The sequence below is a fragment of the Oscarella lobularis genome, chromosome 9, assembly GCF_947507565.1.
Source record: "Oscarella lobularis chromosome 9, ooOscLobu1.1, whole genome shotgun sequence".
Lineage (NCBI taxonomy): Eukaryota > Metazoa > Porifera > Homoscleromorpha > Homosclerophorida > Oscarellidae > Oscarella > Oscarella lobularis.
This window is the reverse complement of record NC_089183.1, coordinates 48,253-68,595: the sequence shown is the minus strand read 5'-3', so window position 1 is coordinate 68,595 and position 20,343 is coordinate 48,253. Positions and strand designations below refer to the sequence as shown.

Below are 20,343 nucleotides of genomic sequence, written 5' to 3'. Positions count from 1 at the left end.
CCTAGCTGACGTAATTTGCTGAGTAGGGGTATATAGTCAGAGGGGAAACTAGGCGCGACGCATTTGACACTGAACCACGCACAGGCGCGGTCTGATCGACATCCAGGTCACCCTTATAGTCAAACTGCCCGATCTTTCAACGACAACCTCTTAGGTAAGTATCTGACGTCCAATGTTTGTCGTGGGCCTTCTTGAGTGAGGGGAACCGCCGGCCGCGCGACACTAGTAGATACTAGTCAAATAGAAATAGAATAGAATAGAATAAAATTAAATAGGTTCCCCCAAGCTTACGAACGTACTCAACGTAGCGTGAAAATAGCGGATCCGCTCTACGTGCCGTCAGCTTGCACGGGGCGGAACAGCCTGAGGCTGGGTTCAATCAGAATCCGGTACCAAAACAACAGGCTGGTCTGAATGGCATTTGTCCGTAGTTTTGCATTCTCACTGGCGAATGTAATTACGAGATCATGCATGCATGTAGCCCTCGCGCACCGATTTAGGAGAAGGCGCATCATTGTAACTGACAGCTAGGTTTAGTGATTTTTGCTCAGTGGGACGCCTTCTGCATGAACCTCATTATTGCATACTATTAACTAAAACAATACATGCAGCTGCTGCATGTGTTTATGACAGAGTCGTCTATAAATACGCCGTCTTTTCTTTCAGCACACTGATGGCACTACAAGCTTCAACGTACCGCAGTCTTTCTGTTTACGCTCAGGAAGCAGACGCCTTGAAGTTTATTGATGAAGTTCTGCAGCCCCAACGCAACGATCGCCTTCTTGACTTGGGCTGCGGCACCGGTAACGTCACTCTCAAATTGGCGCAAAGAATTGGACCGCGAGGTTTTCTCGCCGGTGTCGATCTTGACGTCGATCGAATCAATATTGCTCGAAGCCGATTCAAAGATTATAAAAACGTGAAAATCGTACGCGGCTCAGTGGAGGAAGCGGAAGAATTTTCACCCTTTGATGTCGTCAATTCAAATCACGTTATCCACTGGATTCCGTTCGAAGGACACAAGAAAACTCTTCGAAAAATTTACGATTTGCTCAGACCCGGTGGCAGATTTGGTTTCACAACTGTTCGGCATCTTGTTGGCTTCCTGCGCGATTTAGCGGCAATTCCCTTTAACAATTCCTACGATTCCTTTATAGCTGCGATGGGTTGGACATATGCGCCGCTTTCCTATTGGAAGCCACTTCTTGCAGAGGTGGGATTTGAAGTTTTGCATGGTGTGGAAGAGGAAAGGGTCATGGGCGTTTTTCCTGATCGAAAAACTCTACTCGATTGGCTTGAGGCAACGTGTATTGGCATTTTTAAAGCCAATAAAGTGTCGGAGAAAGAGTACGAGCAGCTTTTAGAGAGCTACGGGTATAAAACGAGTCAGCCTGTTACCGTTGATATTGTGCATGTTGATATTGTTGTAAGGAAGCCCATTTCCTGAAGATTAACTCTCAGTTGTCGTCCGACTTGTTGACATTAGAAATCGTTAGAAATTTTGAACTGTTTCTTTGTTTTTTAGTATGACTATGGGTTAATAACTATATAGATCACGTGCGTTCGAAGGCGTTTGTGCGCAGTCTCGCGTTCAAATCCCGCCTTGCGCACGTTCTCGTCGATTTCTCGTCTTTTTCCAATGGAACTCAGCGCGGAAAACGTTCACGCACTCGCCGAATACTTGAAACAAACGCTATCGCCCGACGGAAGCGTTCGTCGCGAAGGTAAAGGGTCGAAAAGAGCTCGAAATCGAATCCAATATGGCGTCGCGATCTCTTTCCAGCCGAAAAGTTTCTCGAATCGGTCGAAGGGCACGCGAACTATCCTCGACTGCTTCTCCACTTGCTCGAGAACGAGAGCGCTGAGTCGGAAATTCGCGTTATAGCTGCCGTAACGTTTAAAAATTACGTAAAGCGAAATTGGAGAATTGTGAGACAGAAGCGAGACTAGAAATTAAAACTGATGAAATTCCTATCCTATATAGATCGAAGATCATCCGAATCGAATCAACGACGCAGATCGTCAATTTGGTAATTAATAATTAATTTTAATTAATTTAGTCACGTGCTTTCGTAAGTGCGGACCTCTATCATTGATATGATGTTGAAAATGCCGGAAAGGATTCAAGTTCAGGTGAGAAAAATTAAAAATGATTTTAATTAATTAATTAGTATTTACTTATTAGTTGAGTGAAGCTATTAGTATTATCGGAAGGGAAGATTTTCCAGCGAAATGGCCTGAATTATTAGCGGTAATAAAATAATTAAATTCTATCCTAATTTTATTGATTTTATTGATTAGCAACTCGTTGAGAAATTCAAGAATGAATCCGGGAATTTTCACGTGATTGACGGGGTTTTGAGAACGGCTCATTCTCTCTTTCGACGATATCGTCACGAATTGAAATCTCAAGAATTATGGACCGAAATAAAATACGTTCTCGAAACATTTGCTCAGCCAATCACAGAACTCTTCCAAGTAAATTTCGAAATAATTAATTTATTTATTTTATTTTATTTTCTTATTAGTATTTGATGGGTTTGGCTAAAGAACATTCGTCCAATCCTCAATCTTTGAAAATCATTTTCAGTTCTCTTACGTTGGTCTGCAAAATTTTCTACAGTCTCAACTATCAGGTAAGTCCTTAATCCATGTATTCATTTATTGATTTTATATTTTTTAATTAAGGATTTGCCTGAATTCTTTGAGGATAATATGGCCGTGTGGATGGACAATTTTTTGACTCTTTTGACAGCCGACAACAAATTGCTTCAAACTGACGTATTTATTGATTAAAAATTGATAGTATTTAATCTTTGTTTTAGGATGAAGATGAGTCCGGTCCTCTTGAGTTAATCAAGTCGCAGATTTGCAACAATGTGGCTATGTACGCTCAGAAATACGACGAGGAATTTCAAGTAAGAAAAATTAGACACCTAATTAAAATGTATCTATTTTTGTTTTAGCCTTATTTGGCTCGTTTTGTGACGGCCGTTTGGGAATTGTTTGTCACAACGGGACCCCAAGTGAAATACGATATGGTAATGACGTCATAATAATTATTATTGATTATTGATTTTTCTGGTTTAGTTGATTAGCAATGCTATTGATTTTCTGGCGAGTGTAGCGGATCGTCCTCAGGCGAAAGCGCTCTTCGAAAACGAAGAAACACTGAGAAACATTTGCGAAAAAGTCGTTCTAAAGAACATGCACTTTAGAGGTAGATACGTGACGTCATCATTTTAATTTATTTACAAATGTGAAACAGATACGGATGAGGAATTGTTTGAGGATAATCCTGAAGAATATATTCGACAAGATTTGGAAGGATCAAGTAGGAAATAATTATATTGATTATTTGTTGATTGAATAGAATTCCATAGATGTTGATACGAGGAGACGAGCGTCATGTGACCTTGTGCGAAGCCTCTGCAAATATTTTGAAGGTCCCGTCACCGCAATTTGTTCCGCTTACGTCACTTCTCTTTTGACGGTGAAAATTTTTAATTGATGTTTTCTTCTTTTTTTTGATTGGGAATTGGTTTTGTGTAGAAATTCGCTGAAAATCCCGCTGAAAATTGGGTTTTGAAAGACGCTTCGATTTATCTTGTTACATCGCTTGCTACAAAGACAAAGACCCAAAAGGTAAATAAATACCTCTCTTATTAATTAATTAATTAATACATTCTATATAGGATGGTGCAACAAAAGCGAGCGATCTTGTTGATATCACCGATTTCTACGTGTCTCACATCCAGCCTCATTTGCAATCAAAAGAGGGTACACAATAATCAAATTCATATATCAATAATAATTATATTAATTGCTATAGTTGACGAGTTCCCGGTTATAAAAGCGGACGCAATCAAATATCTGACAACATTCAGAAACATAGTAATCGCCATTATTGATTTATTGATTTTCTGTGCGTGTGTGACGGGAATTTCTAGTTGCCAAGGGAATGTCTTTTGACTGCTATTCCCCATCTCATTCATCTGCTACAATCCAAATCCGTTGTTGTCCATAGTTACGCTGCTAATTGTCTCGAACGACTTTTCACCTTGAAATCTCCCGGAGGAACGGGACAACCGTATGTTTAATTAATTAATTAAATTATTAATTAATTTAATCTATTTTTATTAGATTTAGTTCTGTTGAAATTCAGCCTGTTTCTGAGACGCTATTGGCTAATTTGTTTACAGTTCTAACAAAACCCGGATCACATGAGAATGAATACGTCATGAAAGGCAATCATTAGAATCCGAATTAATTTATTAATTGATTTCTTTTCTATTAGCTGTTATGAGATCTCTTTCTATGTTGAAAGAACACTGTGTTCCTTATTTGGGCGGGGTCGTTGAGCAGCTGTCGACCAAGTTGGCTATTGTAGCAAAGAATCCAAGCAAGCCTCATTTCAATCATTATCTCTTTGAATCCATTTGCTGCATCTTGAGGTAAGAGCTTAGGGGAGGAGACACGCCCACTACTTCAAAAAATCAATTGATATTATTATTATGTAGAATTTCTTGCCGTGTTCATCAAGAGCACGTGACCACGTTTGAGCATGCGCTATTTCCCGTTTTTCAAACGATTCTCACGGAAGACGTATCAGGTATTAATTAATTAATTAAGTACATTAATTAATTAATTATCAAATGAATTTTCTACGTAGAATTTCTTCCTTATATTTTTCAACTTCTGTCTCTCTTGCTCGAAGTTCGCTCTTCCTCTTCTTCGGCTGCTATCCCGGATCCTTATATGGAGCTCTATCCCCATTTGCTCATTCCAGCTCTGTGGGAAAAACAGGGAAACATTCCACCTCTCGTTCGTCTGCTCCAAGCCTTCATACGGGCCTCTCCAGACACAGTACTCGTTCAAGAAAAATTAGTAAATAAAAATAATAAATAAAATCACGTGATTAATTAGCGGGCTATTTTTAGCTTCCTTTGCTTGGAGTGTTTCAGAAATTAGTCGCGTCTAAGTTGAACGATCACGAAGGCTTCTATCTCTTGAGCACTCTCATAGAGCACATACAAATGTAGATAGATAGATAATTAAATAATTAAATCGTTTACGTTTCTTCTTTTCTTCTAGCGCTCGTCTCTCCGATCATCTCAAGAGCATCTTCGTACTTCTCTTTCAGAGACTTCAAAGTTCAAAGACAACAAAATACGTCAAAGGTACGTACACTGGTCTATATACATTAGTACATATGTATCTTCTAAGGTCTTTTGGTGTTTTTCTGCTTGTTTGCTGGTAAACATGGCGGTGGAACACTCGTTGACGTCATCGATGGAATCCAGCCAAAGTATGTTATAAGATTAAAATTATTTATTATTGGGTAATGATGTATTTTGCCTCTCAAGGCTTTTTGGCATGGTTATTGAAAGGCTTTTTGTTCCTGACGTTCAAAAAGTATCCGGGTTAGTCGAAAGGAAAATTTGCGCCGTGGGAATGACGAGAATATTGACGGAAGCTTCCCATCTCTTGACAGACGAATACGTAAAATTGTGGTAAGAAAGACGACGATAATTAATTTAATTAATTGATTAATTAATAATTAATTTTTGTAGGATTCGATTTCTTCAATGCCTAATCGAATTATTTGAATTGCCACAAGACAATTCGGTCCCGGAAGACGAACACTTTATAGAAATCGAAGATACCCCAGGTAAGATACAAGTAAACCCGATTTAATTAATAATAATATGTAATTTAATTAGGATATCAAGCCGCCTATAGCCAATTGGTTTTCGCGGGAAAACAAGAGCAGGATCCTTTCAAAAACGAATTTCAAAATCCCAAAGCCCAACTCGCAAAATCGCTTCATAGCCTTTCTCTTAAACATCCGGGAAAGGTAAGACGACAGAGCCCCGTATGTAAAGTATGTATACACACCCCGTCCGTGTAGCTGGCTCCCCTGGTAACGGGCGGAGGATTGCCACAGGAAGCGATTCAATATTTGACTGCATATCTCCAATTAGCAAACATTACGTCATTGGCATAAATATCAACGACAACTCATTGCGTTTCCTTATTGGTTTATTGATATACATAGAAAGGAGTCATTCAGTGTGCATGATGATGATGATCATTAATCCTATTGCTTTGTCTTCAGAGCATTTACCAGCCTACATAGAGAGGTAAATAATAATATTAATTATTATTCAATTATTATTATTTTTTACCATTCCATCCCGTCATCTAGACCGTCTCCTCTCAATGCGGATGTTCGAAAGATTTGCCACGTTCGACTCTTTAGTGCCGACAGTCCGAGTGCGGACGAGACTTCAGCAACGGACATTGCACCGTCAATGTCTTGCTTATTGGCAAATACTATCAGAATCGCTTTCTTCAGTTCCTCTTCCTATAAAAGGTAGGTATTCAAATAAATAAATAATTAAAGGGGGAGCAGCCACTCCTACTTACTTCTAGCATTGCTACAAGTTCTTGTTTCGATATTCCAATTCGTTCTCGATCCACGCTATCCACCACGTAGATTATTGCGTCTGTGTTGGCATAGTAACACCTCCAGTAGGGCCTATAATTTAATTATAATAATAGTGTTTATATTAAATAGTATTTATTTACCGAATACTTGTCTGTCCACCCAAATCCCAAACTGAGATAAAATTTGAATATTCGTGGGGTGCGCGAAAAATTTAATTAATAACTTGCCTTGAAATTTGAGATTTTTGTACGTCACCGATTCCACGTTGAATCCAATAGCTAAGAGGAGAAGAAAGAGTTGAGATAAAATAGTAGTCACTAGTGTTGCTACATACGTACTTGGTATAGTTGTAACGACTTCTCCCACTTGGAGTCTAGAGGGGAAGAGGAAATCGATTTTCTTTCGTTTTCTTTCGTTTTTTAGGTCTTGCCTATATAAGATTGTCGTTTTTCCTGCTCCGTCTAGACCGAGTATCAATATTCGATATTCTTTTGGTCCCCAAAGGGCGGCGAACATCCGAGAAAAGAGAATTCCTGCACGAAAGACGGACTCCCGTCCAACGTGAAGACGACGGACAAATAGTAAGAATGAGCATACCCATGCGTTGTCGAGTTGTAAGAAGCAAAGGAAAACTTGTAGGAAAAGCGAACGAGCACCAGTTACATTTCACGACGAAGCCCGTATGCATTCAACGTCATCGCGATCCAGATCGCGCAGCGCGCAGGCACGTGCCTCTGCTTTCTTTTATCGCCCTAACTGTACGTCGCTGCTAGACGAAATGAGTACCTTCGCTAGAAAGGAACCCCGAGTGAGCTAAACTAAGGTACGAAACACATTCGTAGTCTCTCCGTGACGCAATCACGACACGTCACGGAGGGTTTTGCCACGCGCGCTAGCATACGTAAGACGTACATGTTCTCCATCTCCAAGACAAAACGTGTACAGTAGACAACATTAGCTAAATATGAGTTGCACGACACACAGTCAAAAAATGATTTTTTCTCCTCCCCTCCCTAGTAAATCGGCTCGACGTAGTTAGCAGGATAGAGTCCCACTTTTCCATTCAATCTTCCCTTACACCAACCCTGTTCATCTTCGTCTTCTAACTTCGTAAGAACATCTCCAGCGTTGAATGTAAGCTCGTCGCTCTCTTGCCCATCGTAATCATACAAAGCGCGCACAGGACATTCGTCATCGGATCTCATGTCACCACCCCCAGTTGCGTCAGAAAAATCATTAAGAGGAGGCGGAACAACGAATTCATCTTCGCTCTCATCCTGACTACGATACGGGGATCCCACGGCGGCGGGAGCGGCAGTCACGGGACCAGAAATCCTATGTAAGTCAATAATAATAATAATAATAATAATAAGTATTTATTTATTACTTTGGGCGTTCTCCTCCTCTCATTGTCCCTGGGGATGATTTGCTTGTTGTTCCCGTTCTGGTTCTGGTTACATGTAGCTGATTGTCTCCCCCCTGTTGCTGTTGTTGTTGTTGTTGTGAGTCTTCAGCGTGGCCACTGTATTCCTAAGAGAGATACTTTATAATTAATCTTATTTCTCTTTTCCTTACTTCGAATTTTGGCCAATTCATTGGCATTTTTGCTCCTTTCATCGACGAATACCATTCCAAGTCTTCTGTACTGCTCGTTCTATTGATAACCCCTTGAAATTCTTGATACAAACCACTGTATCTATATCCAAATAATAATAATTGAAGTTTTTTAATTCTTATTTCTTACTCGGGTGATTGCGATTTGTCAAGAATTCGTTTAAAAGCCAAAACGGTTGATTTAAAAAATTCCAGTCGCAATTTTTCAAATCCCTGACATTTTTCAAATTCCGTTTCCATGTCTTGAATGTAGGTAGGATTATAAGAATCAATATCTCGCAATTTTTCGTTGTAACGCCCCTTGGTATTATACTGGACATTGCGAGCTCGTTCAGCCTTAATTAATTAATTAATTAATTAAATTAGATTAATTAATACAGTACTTTGTCTTTGAGTTTTTTGCATTGTTCTGGAGAAACGGCAGAGTCGCGTTCTGCGTCATTTGCTTGTTTAAAAGCCTTAAGAATTGATATTAATATCAAAATTGATTTTCTCTCTCTCTCTCTTCTGACTAACTTGTTCTGCTTGTTTAGAATGCTGATGATAGAGCTTCTTGTACTTTTCGACTTTGGCTAATCTCTTTGCCCACGGTCTCTGCGCTTTTTCGAAGCCGTCTTCAGCTGATTTTGTCTCCTTGAAGTTGAAGAAGTGCTTGTGATAATGCTCTACTTTCCATTGGTGAACGGCAGCGGAAACTTGACTCAGAAGCTGTTCTTTCATCTGGAAATGAATCTCGGCGAGTCGCTCCGCTTCATTCATCGCACCTATGGCAACGACGTAGCGCGCATACGCGCACGTGCCTACGCGTAACCACGCCTACCTTTCCAAGCGGATTCCATCGTTCCGTATTCGGATCCCTTGTCTATCGTCTCTTCCCACTTTTTTCGCCAACGAGTCAACTTTGCCGCATACTTCGCTTCGATATCGGCTCGCTCGGTGACCAGCTGGATCATTTCGTCGCATAATTTCGCGCCGTCGTCGATTCGCTTCACTACGCGCTTATAATTGCCCACTTCCCAAAAGCTCTCCGACTGTCCGCCAATTTGCGATAGATCCGAGTCGCTGACTACGTCGTGAGACATCGAGACAAAAGAAACGAACCGATCTACGCCCTGATATTCTTCCGTTAGTTTGCGCATGCGTGCACACTGTTTTTCCCACAGCTCTTTTCCACCTCCGCCTCCATCTGTCTGTTTCGTGGCCATCGTAAGAGTTCGCTTTCGTTTGGCTGGTGCAGGTGAGTTTTCTTCGTCTTTTGCCCGTGTTCTCGAGTCTATCTAAGGTCTTTTTTTCAGCGATATCGGCTCCGCCCCGTCGCCTCGTCGCTTCAAAGGCAAAGATTGTCGTACCAGGATTAATGCTCCTCAGAGAAACACGGCACGAGAAAGAGAAAACAGAAACAGGTGGGGCCCCCTTTACTTCCAGGTCAAGAAACATGGAGCAAAAACACTAGAGAAGGAGACGTACGCGAAGAGGTTGACCGCGGTCCCAACGTCCTCAGCAGGACGGGTGGTCCAAGAGACCCGGGGAATTGCAACTTCCTAATAGTTGCATTCCCCTAAACTGCTTAGAGGCCTCCATGGCATGAGACCAGAACTTCTAAACTGCCACGTCTCCTGGGCAGGAGAAGCAAAAAGGCCCAACTTGACGGCGTGCATCTCCTGACGGAGCTACTCCATAGATAGTAGTCTCCCCAGGAGAACGACGCCTACATCAGTACGCCTGCACTTACTTGTGCAGGCGTACATCTCTGTGGGGACTGCAGTCTCAGTCCCACCGCCACAAAAAGACACTTTTTTATATAGAATAGACTTTCTTCTTTATTATTAATAAAATAGTTTCACCTACTTTCTACATGTTGATTTCGCGGGTGCACTCGCGCGCGCAATGCAGACCCTCTTCCCATTGCCGCGTGCTCAGAGTGAGCCCCAGCCCCCTCCCCCAAAGACATGCATATCTACTGCAATTTACATCATGCAAAAACTCATGCAAAAAAGTTCGTCTTCGCATACGTTGGAGATGAAATCTAAGAAGAAAAGAGCGAGTTTAGCTAATTAGACAATAATGCACTCTAATGGCTCACAGTCCAATCCAAGAGTGATTTCGGACCATGAACTATATAGTTCACGGTTATTGTCTAATTTTGGACCAGAGAGAAAGTGTGAGGGTAAGCTGTCAGGGTTCGTTTCACGTTTGTGATACAACTTTGTGTCTGGGAAAGATGGTTACTTCTTCATTGTCTCGCGCCGTTGCATTGGACACGCGTAGACGTTCGCCGCCGTTCCGCTCACCACCGATCCCCACACGACTAGAATCTCCGTCGCTTTGGTGGCCGTCTAATTTTTACCGTGAACTGTACCTTTTGCGTCCACAGTCTTCAAAGTTCGTCTCGCGATGCACTTGCGGTTTCTACCCTCGCCTCAAATGCTCACGAAGAGCGTAGAAATGCGCTGCAATCCAGAGAAAAGAACGAGAGAACGAGACGTATTGTTTTTCTGAAAGTGCGCATGCTCCGGCGACGTACCGTGTATCGTGTCGAGAATCTTCTTATTTCGTGTCAATCGTACGCGCTAAGTCTCCTTTGATTCATCGACGTGAGTTGTTTTTCGTCTTCTAGCCTTGTTTTAATTGCTCTAAGCAGGATGCTCATTCCCAAAAAGAATCGCGTCGCTATTTACGAACACTTGTTCTGCGACGGCGTAATGGTCGCCAAAAAGGACTTCAACGCGCCTAAACATCCCGACGTACCAAGCGTACCCAACCTCCAAGTAATAAAAGCCCTCCAAGTAAGCAACGCAACTCGGTTCCCTCAAAAAAGGCCCTCATCCGAAATTCTCCTAGTCCCTACGCTCGCGCGGCTACGTAACAGAGAAGTTCGCTTGGAGACACTACTACTGGTACCTTACGAACGACGGCATTCAATACCTACGCGATTTCCTTCATCTCCCACCCGAAATCGTTCCATCGACTCTCAAACGTCAAGTGAGACCCGAAGCGGGCCGCGCTCGTCCTTCAGGCGCTCCCGGCGGAAAATTCGACGATCAACGTCGAATGGGATCGGGTCGCGGTGGCGGCGAAGATCGCGATTCGTATCGAAGAGGCGGGGCTCCTGGAGGAGAAGAAAAGAAAGGCGGAGCAGGACCCGGATTTAATCCTCAATTTCGAGGCGGTTACGGTCGCGGCGGACCAGGAACGTCTGGACAGCAGTAGATTTTGTGAGGGTTATAAATCCGTACGCATGTGTTGTACCAAATAAAATACATTGTCTGAGAAAAAATTGATATGGACATCACTAAGCAACGGTACGTGTAAGTGAAATAAAAGTAACTACGTGCAGAAAAAAAAAGATGAGTTGGTACATAATATGAATCCCTAGCCTAAACCTACCTAGTGTCCTACTTACTACTACTACTACTACAAATTGCTTCATGGAAGCTACTTAGACATAGAGACGGCTGACTGCAGTCTCTGGAGGGTGTGAAGAAAAAAAAAAAAGAGTGGTCATGCCCACCTAGGCAGACCACTAATAGGGGCTACTACCACCCCTAAGACGTTGGGATGAACGCCTTCGAGACACCCTCATTGGTTGGCTGCTTGTGTATTGATTGGGACCTGGGGCCGTGAAATTTCTTCGATTCAAATTGCGGGATATGTAGGAGAGCCATTGGCTTCCGTCTTGGAATTGGTATTCGAGACGACCGCCTTCTTCGCCTTTTTCTAGAATGTTCTTGCCGTAATAATAGCGCATGGCACGTGACATCTTGTCGAAATTCATTCCCGCGTGATTCTTGTGTTTTCCCCACAGTGCGGCGACGACTTGGGAGTCGTAGATTTTGAATTGGCCCTTTGAACGATCCTTCCAGCGAATGTACGGCTCGTAGAGAGGATCGGCAAGGAGTTCCAGGATGAACTCCCATAGCGACGCGGACCCGGATGCACCCAGCTGAGGCGGAGAAATATCGATGTCGCGCGTGGGACGTCGTCCGCGTTTTGGCTTATGGGGCGGGGTAACCGTTTTGGGACGTTGGGGCATTGGTGGCGTTGGCGTAACTCCCTCTGTGAGAATTTGTGCGAGGGTCGATGTCATTGGCTTTGGGCCAGTTGGCGAGGGTGAGGGCGTCTGCGCTCCCGCCGCCGCCAATGTCGATGTTGCTAGTTGAGAAGTCATGAGATCTGGATAAAAGGTGCTGATTGGTTCCTTGTCTTGGTTAGTATCTATTCCTAAAAAAAACAATGTTAGGAGAATTTCTCTCTCTCTTTGTCTCTCTCTTCTTTTTTACCTGCCATACTAAGCAAATCCTCAAAGTAATCCGGATCGAAATCAACAATCTCGTCTGACGGCGTGAGAGGATCTACAGTGAAGGAAACCGGAAAATGACTCGTTTTATATTCACCTTTGACCGTTTACGCCCGCGTGGGCTAGGGAACTTCCTGTTTCCTGGCCGCCTCCAGAAAACGCGGAAGATGGGGCGTGGTTTACTGACCTTGTGGTATGTCGGGCTCGCTTGCGCCAGCCAATGACGAACCGCCGGGACTGTAAGGCGACGGGGAACGGTAGTCATCCCATCCGGGAGTGCCGTGATCTACTGAAAGACAAACACGAATCGCGGCGATGTCGAAAGCGAAAGGGAATCGCATTCCTCGCGCACCTGACACGAGAAGATTCATTATGAGTTCGTCGTCGAGAAAAAGCGACGAGGGGGGCCCCGTGTTAGGTTGTTGGGAGGGCGGGATTGTCGGCGAAGAGTCGGGAAACGGTAGAGATCGGCGTTGCGAGGCGTAGATTGGCTCCGATCGCGGCGGAAAGTAGGCGCGCAAGCCAAGCGACTTGGCATCGCTTTCGGTGAGAAGACGAAACGTCGGCTAAAAATCGAAATAGAGCGTTTTTTGGCGTTTTTCTCGTCGCGTACCGCTTTTCCCGGACGGTAGAGCGCGTCTTCGGACAAATTGGCAAAGAAGTATTCCATCTGATGTCGAATAGAACGAGCGAACGTCAAAGCTCCCACGTCGGATCGCGTCTGGGTCGTGAGTGTGTCGAGAAACCCGTGAACAACCCCAAGAAATCCCGGCCCTCTCATTGGTCGCATACTTAATTGGGTTCAACTGCTGATTGGCAGGCGCTTGACCCCGTCGATTGACGTCAGAGATAATACGCGCGTGACGTCAGTCATTTGCAAGTAATCACGCCTACTTTCAATAATTACATAGAAGGTTTTTTTTTCGTTCTCTGTTTCTCTCTCTGTGTCTGCCTCTACTTCTTTACATTGACGATGCGTAGCAAAGACTGAAAGTCTCTATAAGCCAAATCGCCACGTCCGTCTCCTAGGCGATACTGAAAACCGCGCAGGCGCATTAGAGCGAGTCCCCTGCCATTCATTCGAAACTTCCCCTTGTCTGATAAGGACAAGGGGACACGATACCGTACCTCGAACGCACGCAACCAATGCTGCACTTGCTCACTCGACCACTCAAGCGGATCTAGAAAAGAAAATCATTTTCGATAAAGACAAAAAAGGAAGCGGCTTTACTTTTAGGAAGTGATCTATAGTATTTAGCTGCTTCATTGTTTATTTTGGATAGAGAGTCGACATAGGGATTCTGTGTTGCCCCACCAACTAGATCAGAAGCGTGGTGATAGAGCGAAAGAGACGGGTTGAGCATAAAATGCGGTGGCGTCATCGTCATCGTAGTCGTTCCCTGAGGCGGTGGAGCCGCTACAAAATAGGAAGACGATGTTGCAAGAGCATGAGAAGGAAACAAGACCATTCCCCCCCTAGTAGGATCATAGGAATAGGATAGAGGAGGAGGAGGAGGAGGAGGAGGAGGGGGGGGAGGTGGTGGTGGTGGTGCTTCTTCCTTTTCTTCGCCACCGTATTGAAGTAGTTGCAATTGCTTAGCTGCTTCTAGTCGTCGTTTTTCCTCGTCATCGTCGTCGTCGTTATCGTCGCTTTCAGGTGCTGCGATTCTCTTTCCGTTTACATTGCCTGAAGCATCTTTAGTTTCTTCGTCTTCTTCATCGTCACCATCTCCGTCATTGTCGTCACCGTCTTCCTCATCGCTTCCCGTTCGCGGTGAAATGACGCCTTAGGAACAAAATAGAAACCTTAGAAAGAAGGAAAAAGGGATTCGCGATCGTGCGGAGGTGGCAAGTGTAACAGGTTTCAATTCTCCTTTTTTCCTGCTACAAATTATCTCCTAGCTCCCCCCCTTATCTCCTCTCACCTTCACGTTGATGAAACGACGATGATTTATCGGTCTTTCCAGCCGAAGTCGATGCAACCGATCTCAGTCTCTTCAACACCAATATTCCATTTGTTGTGACGTCACATTCGCGTAAAGTTCGACGAGAAGGCAACTGAGAAAAAAGACCGGAACACGCATGCATGAGTCTGAGAGAAAAAACAAGCAAGCTAAAGACTCTATACCTTTCGACCGTTGTAAAAGAGTCGATAGTGAGGCGAGAGACGTACGCCTTGACTTTTTTCGACGTGTTCCACGAATTCGGCGACCGTTTGATCGAGAAAGAGCGACGCGTCGAACGAGACGAAACGTCGCGGAACGCTGACAAAGATGCTCGATCTGAAAGGACGTCGTTTGAGGAGAAAGAATTCGTCGAAACGATTTTCTTACTCGCTCTTCGGCGTCGCTGCGATTTTTTCCGTCATTCTTCTCCTGTCGACCGACGGCGTGGAAGAATGCAAGCGTTATTCGCACGATTGCCACTCTCTCGTTTTCTCTAACTCCTGTTCCGTGCTTTATAAACTGCGCTTGCGCAGACCTCTCCACGTGCTTTCAAGTATTTATTTATTTATTTCTTCGTTTCTTTATTTATAGAGACGGTAGAGAGAATTTGTGTGTACATGTGTGCGCGCATCTACTGCCGAGAAAAAAAAGTCATAAAAGCATAAGAACGGTATCTCGCCAGGCTGTACAGTGTCCTTTTGTCTCTAAACTAAAAACAAACAGCCTGGTGCATCTCCACTTATAGTTCGGAAAAAAAAAGTATTAGTTCACAGAGCGTCCGTGCGTAAAATAATATAAGACAGACTCAAACATCTACGTAAATCAAAATCAGCAGAGCGAGATTTTTTTCGAATTGGGATTTATCCTCTTTCAGTTGCTACTTGCATCGTCGTCGTTTGCCTCTTTCACTTTCTTCATTTTCCCCGCCGCCGGCAATATTGCCTCTTTTTCCTTATCATCATAATCGTCCGGTTCGGTGAACTGATAGACTAATCGCTGTCCAGGAACTTTTTTCAAAAGGCGTTTCTTGTAGTAAAACCTGAGGGAACGACTCAACTTGTCGTAGTTCATTTTTGGCCGATTTTTTCGTATTCCCCAGAAGCGCGCCACCTCTTCACTATTCAGTATACGAAATATGCCCTTTGATTCGTCGGCCCATTCAATGCAATAGGAATACATCTTATTCGATAATAATTCCTTGAGAAATGTCCTCAAATGAGTGGGAAGGGCATCTTGATAAAGAAGAAGAAGAATGAATAGAAGAATGATTGGATTGTGAATCGTTCTTTTTACCTTTAGGAATAGGTGGTCTATACTTTCGTTGAGGAAAGGGATTGATGTTCATCACAGAATAGGGATTGGATGCGGCGGCAACGGCAGCCGCAGATAGAGATATAGAGGGTAGAGAAGCGCCATAGACGGGCTCGCAGAGAGGAAGGGATTGAGAAATGCCTAGATAAAAGAAGACAAGAACAATGGTGAGTTGAAGAACACGCCACAAAAACCGCAATAGGAGGCGGAAACAGATGGTTGCAAAATAAGGGAAATGACGTAGTTATTGTACCTGTAAGAGGAGTGTAATTGATGCCTTGGTTATAGGACGAGAATCCACTCGTTGACGATGCGACTGACGATGATGATGAAGGAAGAGGAGGAGGAGGAGGAGGAGGATGAACAACGCTCAATCTTTGACTATGACCTCCTTCTAGCATATTCAAAAAAATTATTTTACCACAAGAGGAAGCGAAACTTATTTTCTCACTGTCTTCGTAGCAGCATGACGTCGAACTGGAACAGTCACTAAACGTGTCTAAAATACACAGAGAATCAATTAGAAACGGAGACAATACGATTGCGAGAAACAAAGTCTGCTTAGACTCGTGAGACAGAGTAAACAAGTTTTGAAGGCAACTCGGGGTAGAGAAGAAATGCTGCGGGGTCCCACACCTGCGGTCGGTGAGCCCTCCTTGATTCTAATTTTGGGCGCGTGTGAAAACAACCGCGCCCCCGCGCCACGTGCGCGATTCACAGATGCGCTAACTAACCTGAACTTTCTTTGATGCCGCTGGCGTTTGTGACGACGGGAGCGGAAGACGACGAGGGAATGGCAATTTCTTTTGGATACCACGTGGGATGAACGCATTTGGAGCCGATTCGGCGCTGCTGGGGATCGGCTCCACCTGGGAATCAACAATCAACACAAACGGCCACACCCACGCGCGTCACGTTCGCGCCAAAAATATGCGCGCGTAGCATACCTTTGACTAGGCTCGCGTAGAGTGAGAAGAGAATGTCGCCGGCGAGTGGCGCGCGCATCTTGAATTCGTCGCGCGTCAGTCGACTCAGTTGGTCGCCGTTCATCGAAAAAGCCGCGGGGTCGATGCTTCCAAGTCGTTGTTCGAACGCCGCTGATTGGATCCACGACTGCACGTGATCGACGGACCAGCGGCGCGGGTCTGAAATAAACACACACGCGACGTTCGAGCCTCGAGGCAAATCAACAACAGACGACGCGGCGGCGCGCGTACGTGCGTCTGTTCGCAACTAGACGATCGAAAAGCGTACCTTTCGGAAAAGCTTGATTCGCAATCGATTGCGAGTGCGCGTGCGCGTAATTGAACCGATTCGATTCGACGATTCCTCCGCTATGACCGCCGCCGCCGCCGCCGCCGCCGCCCGTAGCCCAATCTGCGTCGTGTCGTTGATGATAATGATGGTGATGAAGAAAGTGAGGATGCGTTTTAGTAGCGGCGGCGGAAGGCGGTCCGCCTGGAAGGAGTTGTCCTGACGCCTCGTAAGAAGGCGCCTGCTGCTGTTGCTGCTGCTGCTGCTGTTCCATTAGCGCAGGTTGATAGATAGCTCCGTACGCGTAAACGTCGAACGGATCGGTGCCGGGCGGAAACAGTTCCTAAATAAAGAAAAAGAAGACTTTAGTTTGTCTTTTCTATTCGTCTAAGATCCTTATGTGTGTGTAAGACGATTGGCGAGTGTGACGTGCAAACGCGCGGGGGGGAGGGGGAGGGGCCCTCCTTCGCGTATCGTACCGATACGATTCCGTCGAGAAGATCGTTGAGTTGTCGATCGGTCGTTGTCGCCGTTCGCGTGTCCAAGTCGTGCAAGTCGGGATAAGCGGAGGGAACGACTTGCGAAGAACAAGTTGTGGACATCGTCTGAGAGGGGAGGGCGAGAGAAAAAAGAATCATCATCATCCTCATCATCATCATCATCATCGTCACGAAGAAACGATCTCGACGACGACGACGTACGACTGACGCAATCGTCGTCTTCTTCGTTTTCTTTGTCTTACCTGGCGAGAATGTCAATCAATGTACGTCGTTTGTCGTCTTCGATCGTCGATGGGCGAGGGGACTCGACTCTCTCTTTCTCTCTCTATGTGGTCGTAAGGGTGTGTTGCAAGAGGCTTTAGAGAGAGAACGAGCTCGAGGGATGGCGAGATTTGCGGTCGACGGAGAGTCTAATGCGATTGTGGTTTTATGGAGCCCCACTTATAGGCGTCCCGCCCCTGAAGCCGTAAGGATTCCCGCCCACGACGAACGCGCCATCTGCACACAGCGAATCACAATGGGTCCCTTGTCGATTTGCACTTCCCAGAAGATGATGTCATAGGGGGAGGGAACGTGGGTGCGGTCGTTTTTGTTGAAAAGAGAAAGATGAGGTGCGCACACGCGACGAACGACGAGCGAAAGAGACGCCGCCCGATCGACGGAACAAAGAGAGCCAGTGTGTATCGCGAGACGGATGACGATAGATATCTCGTCGATATTACCTAAACGTTTCGACACCTGATTGAAAGGACAAAGAGACCTTTTTTCCCAGGCGTCTCGACGCAGATAACGCCGAAGGCCTAGGGAAGTCAGCTGATTTCTTTGGGATTTGACGTGCTTAGCTAATGGACAATCGTCGTCATTCGCATCTCTATTGACATTACTGAGGCTTTGTTTCATGGGAAGTCCATTAGAAAATCCGTGGGAAAGCGTTTTTGCGACGAAACGTTTTGCCAATGAATCGAAATGGGATGAGAGGGGACGCTCTATCGACTCGAGGGATATCCTGGTTGTGGGCATTCGACGAGCAGACAGGGCAAATTAGGAATGATAACCGAAGTAGACTAAGAGAGCCTCGGGGAGACGGGGAAAGTATAGAGGGAGGCTTGAGGCAGGGCGGGCGGGGGCCGGGGAACGAAGCCCTTTCCATGCGAAGGAGAACAGAAACGAAGGAGGGGAGGGGAGGAAGTTCTATCTATGATTGTTTCTCAAACTGAGGTCGTTCGACTGTTTGCCTGTTCGCATGGTAACAGATGGGTTGGCTCCATTAGAGGGTGCTCGCAACTTTTCTAAATCGTTTTGGCTCTTTGCTTGGTTTGGGCACACGCGTCGTTGGAATTTACGTGTAGGAGGAGGAGGAGGAGAGAGAGAGTGCGGCGATGCATTGTTTTTTGTTGGCTCGTTGACAGGGAAACTGGGAACTCGTTTGTACGTGCGGACATACGTTCCCATAAGAGATTGCGACGGGGAGACGAGAAAACGGGGGGAGAGAGAACTAAGCAAACAGTCTCTGAGAGCTTTTTGCATGTCGACACCCCTTCTCTCTCTCTCTCTCTCTCTCTCGTAGATAAATGATCAACATTGCCTCGAGGGAACTCGCACTACTATTCTCTTCGTTAGAAGGGGAGAGGAAACGAGAAAGAAAAGCAAAAGCCTTCTATCGCGACACTTTCCCTTAGATAAATAATCAACATTGCCTCGAGGAATGTACTATCCTTTGTCGACCGAAAGACGACAAGGGGGAAAAAAAGGAAAGCATTTTTCTGTCTCTGTCTCTCTCTCTCTCTGTCTCTCCCCCCATACGTAATGATACATAACCGTCTCTTGGCCTAAGACGACACACCGCACTTTATCCACCCACATACGTACCATATCCTATACCTCTAATCAACGGGACACTTCTCTTGTCTTCCTCATTCGATCTCGAACGAGCGAAGAACGAACGACTAGTCGTTCGTCGTTCGCCGCTGTCAAGTCGTCAACTTATCGCCTTACTAATTGTTTTGGAGTTGGACTAGTCGATTTATGCACGCAATGCAAATCAATTTCGTCGACGGACGATGCGTTCAAATCGATACGAAAACGCCTACGATAGACGTTCGAAGTGTCAAGGAAGCGATTGAAGAAAAGGAGGGAATCGCTATCGAAGTTCTAAGTCTTCTAAAAGGCCGCTCGAAGGTAAAAAAACGCCTAGGAGGGGGGCCCCTTCTACTTATAACGACGTGAGATGTTTTTTTCTAGTTGCGAGATGAAGCTGTGGTGAGAAAGAACGACGTCGGGCTATCCGCTCATCTCCTTTTGCACGGGGGTACGTCTCTAATCTAATGCGCCTACGCCCCGTCCGGGTTTTAGCGCTTCGCGTGCGTGACCATGGAGGAGCCCAAATTTTCAACTTTTCTAGGTGGAGCGGATGAGGAGGGCATTCATTCGTCTAGACTTTCGCTACCAAAAGATCATCCTACAAGTGATTAGCCAGCCAGCCAGATGAGGGAGCGTGAAAAACATTCGTTTTTCTTTTGTTTAGATCCACGGTTTTGGACGCGCGATCACGTGAGGGAATGGGTCGAATTTTGCGCGAAAAAGTTCGACATAAATGTCGACGTTGGAAAATTTTTGATGAACGGACGCGCGCTCTGTCTCATGAAACGTTCGGGATTCTGCTATCGCGTAGGAAACGAGAAAGGCGATACGCTCTTCGGGGAATTTCAGCGAATTGTGGAAGCGAGTACTGCGCATGTGTCACCGTAGAACGGTCTCAATGACAATCGATAGATCGACTTGTAGATTTTAGGCGTCCTAGTAACTCTTTTTTGCACGTTTTGTTCGTGTGTGTCGGGATGAGTAGCGGCCGAATAATCGAATATGTTTGATACGATTTTCCTGCATTGGGGCACGCGTCCTGAGCCCCGGGGGTCCCTAAGGGATCGTCTTACCCGAAATAGGTCTTTGATAAGTCGTACGAGTTCTCTC

At 45.1% G+C, this 20,343-nt stretch overlaps 9 protein-coding genes and 2 long non-coding RNA genes across 12 annotated transcripts; 6 read left to right on the top strand and 5 right to left on the bottom strand.

Annotated features, from left to right (window-relative positions):
• The first annotated feature begins 13 nt into the window (after positions 1–13).
• On the top strand, positions 14–1,554 carry LOC136191044 (arsenite methyltransferase-like). Its single transcript, XM_065979337.1, has 2 exons — positions 14–154; positions 667–1,554. The coding sequence occupies exon 2, from the start codon at positions 674–676 to the stop codon at positions 1,445–1,447; it is 774 nt and encodes a 257-aa protein (XP_065835409.1). The 5' UTR covers positions 14–154; positions 667–673; the 3' UTR covers positions 1,448–1,554.
• Positions 1,555–1,587: 33 nt separating this feature from the next.
• Positions 1,588–6,108, top strand: LOC136191301 (exportin-2-like). Its single transcript, XM_065979623.1, has 28 exons — positions 1,588–1,724; positions 1,784–1,929; positions 1,985–2,030; positions 2,078–2,133; positions 2,186–2,251; positions 2,302–2,478; positions 2,529–2,636; positions 2,689–2,781; positions 2,826–2,918; positions 2,967–3,041; positions 3,091–3,220; positions 3,269–3,334; positions 3,384–3,493; positions 3,553–3,645; positions 3,696–3,780; positions 3,833–3,894; positions 3,951–4,090; positions 4,144–4,247; positions 4,298–4,454; positions 4,521–4,612; positions 4,673–4,887; positions 4,941–5,038; positions 5,095–5,180; positions 5,227–5,308; positions 5,367–5,513; positions 5,574–5,671; positions 5,724–5,857; positions 5,912–6,108. The coding sequence occupies exons 1-28, from the start codon at positions 1,640–1,642 to the stop codon at positions 6,005–6,007; spliced, it is 2,940 nt and encodes a 979-aa protein (XP_065835695.1). The 5' UTR covers positions 1,588–1,639; the 3' UTR covers positions 6,008–6,108.
• On the bottom strand, positions 5,960–7,143 carry LOC136191308 (ADP-ribosylation factor-like protein 1). The gene is made up of 8 exons (XM_065979631.1): positions 7,049–7,143; positions 6,882–6,984; positions 6,790–6,824; positions 6,679–6,729; positions 6,592–6,622; positions 6,430–6,541; positions 6,189–6,367; positions 5,960–6,131 (listed from the first exon to the last, which is right to left on the bottom strand). Exons 1-8 carry the CDS (start codon positions 7,137–7,139, stop codon positions 6,101–6,103), a joined length of 633 nt encoding a protein of 210 aa, XP_065835703.1. The 5' UTR covers positions 7,140–7,143; the 3' UTR covers positions 5,960–6,100.
• Positions 7,144–7,353: 210 nt separating this feature from the next.
• Positions 7,354–9,202, bottom strand: LOC136191305 (protein kinase C and casein kinase substrate in neurons protein 2-like). The gene is made up of 7 exons (XM_065979626.1): positions 8,886–9,202; positions 8,582–8,829; positions 8,449–8,523; positions 8,196–8,401; positions 8,027–8,147; positions 7,839–7,981; positions 7,354–7,786 (listed from the first exon to the last, which is right to left on the bottom strand). Exons 1-7 carry the CDS (start codon positions 9,145–9,147, stop codon positions 7,465–7,467), a joined length of 1,377 nt encoding a protein of 458 aa, XP_065835698.1. The 5' UTR covers positions 9,148–9,202; the 3' UTR covers positions 7,354–7,464.
• LOC136191311 (uncharacterized) lies at positions 8,602–9,912 on the top strand. The gene is made up of 2 exons (XR_010670830.1): positions 8,602–9,302; positions 9,361–9,912. It is a non-coding gene; the product is annotated as an uncharacterized lncRNA (long non-coding RNA).
• A 657-nt stretch (positions 9,913–10,569) lies between these two features.
• LOC136191309 (small ribosomal subunit protein eS10-like) lies at positions 10,570–11,342 on the top strand. The gene is made up of 3 exons (XM_065979632.1): positions 10,570–10,659; positions 10,707–10,851; positions 10,907–11,342. The coding sequence occupies exons 2-3, from the start codon at positions 10,708–10,710 to the stop codon at positions 11,273–11,275; spliced, it is 513 nt and encodes a 170-aa protein (XP_065835704.1). The 5' UTR covers positions 10,570–10,659; position 10,707; the 3' UTR covers positions 11,276–11,342.
• LOC136191306 (uncharacterized) lies at positions 11,307–13,158 on the bottom strand. 2 transcript variants are annotated; one of them, XM_065979628.1, is made up of 5 exons: positions 12,976–13,158; positions 12,715–12,928; positions 12,550–12,651; positions 12,346–12,417; positions 11,307–12,286 (listed from the first exon to the last, which is right to left on the bottom strand). In XM_065979628.1, the coding sequence occupies exons 1-5, from the start codon at positions 13,150–13,152 to the stop codon at positions 11,589–11,591; spliced, it is 1,263 nt and encodes a 420-aa protein (XP_065835700.1). In that variant the 5' UTR covers positions 13,153–13,158; the 3' UTR covers positions 11,307–11,588. The 2 variants fall into 2 exon arrangements, with proteins under 2 accessions (XP_065835700.1, XP_065835701.1); XM_065979629.1 differs by having other exon boundaries at positions 12,550–12,648.
• Positions 13,159–13,223: 65 nt separating this feature from the next.
• LOC136191307 (uncharacterized) lies at positions 13,224–14,831 on the bottom strand. Its single transcript, XM_065979630.1, has 5 exons — positions 14,696–14,831; positions 14,491–14,644; positions 14,288–14,420; positions 13,594–14,148; positions 13,224–13,543 (listed from the first exon to the last, which is right to left on the bottom strand). The coding sequence occupies exons 1-5, from the start codon at positions 14,728–14,730 to the stop codon at positions 13,317–13,319; spliced, it is 1,104 nt and encodes a 367-aa protein (XP_065835702.1). The 5' UTR covers positions 14,731–14,831; the 3' UTR covers positions 13,224–13,316.
• Positions 13,908–15,454, top strand: LOC136191312 (uncharacterized). Its single transcript, XR_010670831.1, has 2 exons — positions 13,908–14,207; positions 14,265–15,454. It is a non-coding gene; the product is annotated as an uncharacterized lncRNA (long non-coding RNA).
• LOC136191304 (transcription factor ETV6-like) lies at positions 14,853–17,804 on the bottom strand. Its single transcript, XM_065979625.1, has 9 exons — positions 17,616–17,804; positions 17,353–17,478; positions 16,874–17,216; positions 16,567–16,764; positions 16,354–16,488; positions 16,071–16,118; positions 15,873–16,013; positions 15,602–15,760; positions 14,853–15,540 (listed from the first exon to the last, which is right to left on the bottom strand). Exons 2-9 carry the CDS (start codon positions 17,473–17,475, stop codon positions 15,179–15,181), a joined length of 1,509 nt encoding a protein of 502 aa, XP_065835697.1. The 5' UTR covers positions 17,476–17,478; positions 17,616–17,804; the 3' UTR covers positions 14,853–15,178.
• Positions 17,430–20,248, top strand: LOC136191310 (transcription factor ETV6-like). The gene is made up of 4 exons (XM_065979633.1): positions 17,430–19,551; positions 19,615–19,681; positions 19,775–19,837; positions 19,898–20,248. Exons 1-4 carry the CDS (start codon positions 19,399–19,401, stop codon positions 20,119–20,121), a joined length of 507 nt encoding a protein of 168 aa, XP_065835705.1. The 5' UTR covers positions 17,430–19,398; the 3' UTR covers positions 20,122–20,248.
• Positions 20,249–20,343: the final 95 nt, after the last annotated feature.